Source organism: Nicotiana tomentosiformis, chromosome 12, assembly GCF_000390325.3.
Source record: "Nicotiana tomentosiformis chromosome 12, ASM39032v3, whole genome shotgun sequence".
Taxonomy (NCBI): Eukaryota; Viridiplantae; Streptophyta; class Magnoliopsida; order Solanales; family Solanaceae; genus Nicotiana; species Nicotiana tomentosiformis.
In genome coordinates this window covers 34892576-34896858 of record NC_090823.1, presented here as the reverse complement: position 1 = coordinate 34896858, position 4283 = coordinate 34892576, and the positions used below count along the sequence as shown (strand labels likewise).

At 32.6% G+C, this 4283-nt stretch overlaps 1 protein-coding gene across 1 annotated transcript; it reads left to right on the top strand.

Annotated features, from left to right (window-relative positions):
• Window positions 1–2034: 2034 nt before the first annotated feature.
• Window positions 2035–2722, top strand: LOC138902463 (uncharacterized). Its single transcript, XM_070190331.1, has 2 exons — window positions 2035–2523; window positions 2612–2722. The coding sequence occupies exons 1-2, from the start codon at window positions 2035–2037 to the stop codon at window positions 2720–2722; spliced, it is 600 nt and encodes a 199-aa protein (XP_070046432.1).
• Window positions 2723–4283: the final 1561 nt, after the last annotated feature.

The following is a 4283-nucleotide window of genomic DNA, read 5'->3' as shown; positions in this document are numbered from 1 at the left end:
AATCTGAAATACGGCCATTGCGCCATGAATAAAGAATCATATGTATGGCTAAGAGAGCCAATGGAATAGTAAGGTTGTAAGTGGTTGAAAGTACGGATTAGGTGATATGTGGTGTGAAAGGTTATGAGATGTACATATTTGTACTTTTATTTCCAATGTGTTATGAAACCCTATGGACGGTCTATGAAACGCACAGGTGCATTGGGATATGAAATCCTATGGACGGTCTATGAACGCATAGGTACATTGTGTTATGAAGTCCATTGTTATATGAAATCTTGTGGACGGTCTATGAAACGCATAGGTGCATTGTGCATAAGAGGTATAGATGTACGGTATGAATAAACACTATGGACGATCAATGAAGCACATAAGTGTATAATATGATATGTGAACACTAAGGACGGTCTAATGAGACACATTATTAATGCAGAAAATAGGTGCCCCTTTTGTTGTCCTTGTTTGTGCGGGTTGTTTCAATTAAATTATATTATGTGTTCCACGTATAGATCATATGGTCATTCTATTTTGAAAGAGGATTTCTAGCTATACATACTAGTGCTATTCGACAGTACTAACGTCTCTTTTGCCGGTCACGCTCCTGGAATTTGGGGCGTGACAAAAAGAACTAAAGGTGAAAGAGTAGAAGCTACAGGTAAAGAGCAAGCCAATGGAACAGTAACATAAGAAACAATTGGCAAGGTATTTGGTGTTGATTCAGGTGATTCGGTGAAGCTGGAAAGTGATTAAAAGGTTGGAGATGATAATGTTGATATCCTAGAATATACTATAAGGCCAGAACACAAAACCGTTGATGGGAAGGGTTCTGATCATAATGGAATAGTGATTCCTGCACTGCCAGCTACAGTAAACCCTAGTTTGGGTTCTATATACAATCTTCAATTTCAGGTGATGCGGGAGGCTCTAGATGTTATAGAACAAAACTATAAGGTGTTGAAGGATACAACCATGAGGTCACTTGACCAAATTGTGCAGGCTATTGTCACAAAGAACTCTGGAGCAATTGAAGCAATGCCAATGGCATGTGCTTCAGGTACTGGGCAACCAATAGAGATTCAACTCAATGTACCATTGAAATCACTCACAATGTTACTCCAATGGACATTCAACATGCATTAGTAGAGCATCAACAACTAGAAGAGGAGGGTGATGATGAGTCTACTACAAGGAACTTCAAAGTTGTAGCTAGGGAAGCAGACTTATCACATAGAACAGTGCTAAGGGTGGTAAGAAAGGAAGAAACCAGATACATAGTAAAGAGACAGTCCAACCTATAAGAATCTTGCCTAGAAGGGCAGTCTCACAAACAAAATGATGATCAAGACATTAGTGTGGAACATAAGGGTTGTTAATACACAACAGGCCTTTCAGAGGGTGATTAATATGCAATGTGAAAATGGGTTCTTCGTTATTGCATTGATGGAACCTTTTCAAAACTCCAGGCACATTTAGAGATGCAAGAGGAGATTAGGGATGGATGCTGCAATATCAAATATAATTGATAAAAATATGGCCCTTCTTTGATGTTGTAGTTGAATGGGATTTGTTAATAGATACCGAGCAACGATGACTATTATGGTGTATCATCAGTACATTGACAAATACATCATGATGACCTTTGTGTTTGCTAAATGTTCAGCTCTTGAAATATTGAAATTGTTGGACAATTTGTACTATTTTGCTAGTGACATGGAATTGCCTTGGCTAGTTGGAGGTGAATTGAATGTGGTGCTTCATGAAGATGAGAAAATTGGTGGTTTAATTGTATATCCACATGAGTATGAGGATTTTACTTTTTGTATGATTTCTAGTGGTTTGTTTGATCTTGGCTATAAAGGGGAGTCATTTACTTGGTTGAATGTTAGACCAAATACATAATGTATCTTCAAGGGGTTGGACATAATTTTTGTTAACTTGCCTTTCCAAAATCTCTTTCCAAACATTGAAGTTGAACACCTTATAAGGATTGGGTTAGATCATGCTCCTTTATTGATGACTTGTGGAGAATAAGCAATGCAGTTTGTGAAGACATTATTCCTCAATTTTTGGACCACGCATGAGACATTCAATGACATTGTAAGGCAGAATTGGGTAGCTGCCTTTATAGGTGATCCATTTCTTAAGTTCAAGCAGAAGTTAAAGAGAGTAAAGACTGCCTTATCTCAATGGAGTAAGGTGACATATGGGGATATATTCAAACAACTACCTATCATGGAGGATATTGTAAGGGTTAAGGAGATGTCATTTGAAGAAGAGCCAACAACTGAGAACATAATAGTTCTTCAAAAGGCTCGAGCTGAATTGAAGAACTATTTGAGCATTGAAGAACAATATTGGAATCAAAAGGCAGACATGACTTGCTTCTCTAAAGGTGATAGAAATACAAGATTATTTCACAACCATGTTAATGGTAAGAGGCAGAAGTTACAGCTCAAAAGAATACAAAATGGAGATGGAGATTGGATTAACACACAAGATCTCATGGCCAATGCTGCTTTGGAGGTGTTTTCAGAAATAATTCACACAAGATGCTGATCCTACTAATTTTGAGCTGCTGAATAATGTTCCTGCTATGGTGAGTGTAGATCAGAACTTTGAGCTATGCAGATTTTCATCTATAGACGAGGTTAAGGAGGCAGTATTTGCTTTGAGTGGTGAGAGTGCTAGTGGACCTGATGGTTTCACTGGCATTTTCATATAGTAGTTGATGATATCTTTAACATGCTATAGTTATTTTATAGTGCTGATACACTACCAAAATCAATAACTCACACCAACTTAGTATTGTTGCCTAAAAAGAACTTGGTGCAAATATTCGTAGATCTTAGGCCAATAAGCCTAAGCAACTTCATAAACAAGGTGATTTATAGGGTTGCACATGATTGATTGGAAAGGATATTACCATCATTTATATCCCACAATCAATCAAGTTTTTTAAGGAAGAATTATCTTTGAGGACATCTTACTCACACAGGAGATAGTCACTTATTTAAGGCTGAGGGATAAGCCTTGCAAATGTAATGATCAAGCTTGACATGGAAAATGCTTATGATAGGGTATCTTAGAAGTATTTACTACATGTATCGAGGAGAATCAGGTTTGCTGAACATTTTATCAATATTCTATGGAATTTACTTGCTAATAATTGGTATTCAATGTTGATAAATGTTGACAACCAATTTTGACCCTCCCTTTAAAATTAATTTATTCATACTTAAATATTTACATAAAATATTTTGAAAGTATTTTACATCAATAAATAAATGTTTTATAAAACTCTATTGAATATTAGTTTCAAAATTAATCACCTAGTAGTGACATTATGTAATTGTAAATATACTTACTACTTTACATATCATTAAAAAACAATTTCTAAAATATACCATCTAGGATTTATAATTAATTTTGTGAATTATTTCTCCAATTTCGATTAATTGGATTGTTATGTTCAAAATTAGTGTTATAATTAAGAAGACAAGTAATTTTATAAATAATATTTATAATGATTACTAGTATATTTGATGATTATAATATCTATTACATTTATTAAATATAATTAAGTTTATTTAAATTAGTTTTAAAGGGGTTAAAAAAGTGAAAGGCTACAATGCAATTCCTAATTAATGGAAAGATATTTATTTGCCAAGTGAAAGGCTACAATGCAATTGTTCTCTTTAATCGTTTAACGTCTCGAAATATCTTGCGATATTTTTTATATTATTATTTAAGTGTTAATTTTTTATATTATTACTTAATTTGATATAAAGTATTTATTTATACGTTATATTTTTAGGATTTTATGACTGAAATTCGGCATAGTTTTATTTGTACTATCAACGTTTTATCATATTTATTCGTCGTTATAACAAAAATAAATATTTAATTTATCTAACTTATCGAGATAATTTTAAATATTTTTGATAATTAGTTTATATAAAATACTATTAAGTATTTATTTCGTTCAAAATGATTTTTATGTTAATTTGTTACCTTTTACCAAAAACATATGGTAGAGTCTCTTTTATGTACTGTCAAATTTTTAACCATTTTATTCATCAAATAATACTAATTACTTAACATTTTTAACTTATCGATATAAATTTTATTGTTGTAATAATTATTTTTATATAAAGTATTATTAATTATCTATTTCGTTCGTAACAATTTATATGTTAATATTTTATATTTTATAACAAAAACCCGGCAGGGTCACTTTTATACTGACAACTAATTATTTTATTATTCATCAGTTAAAAAACACT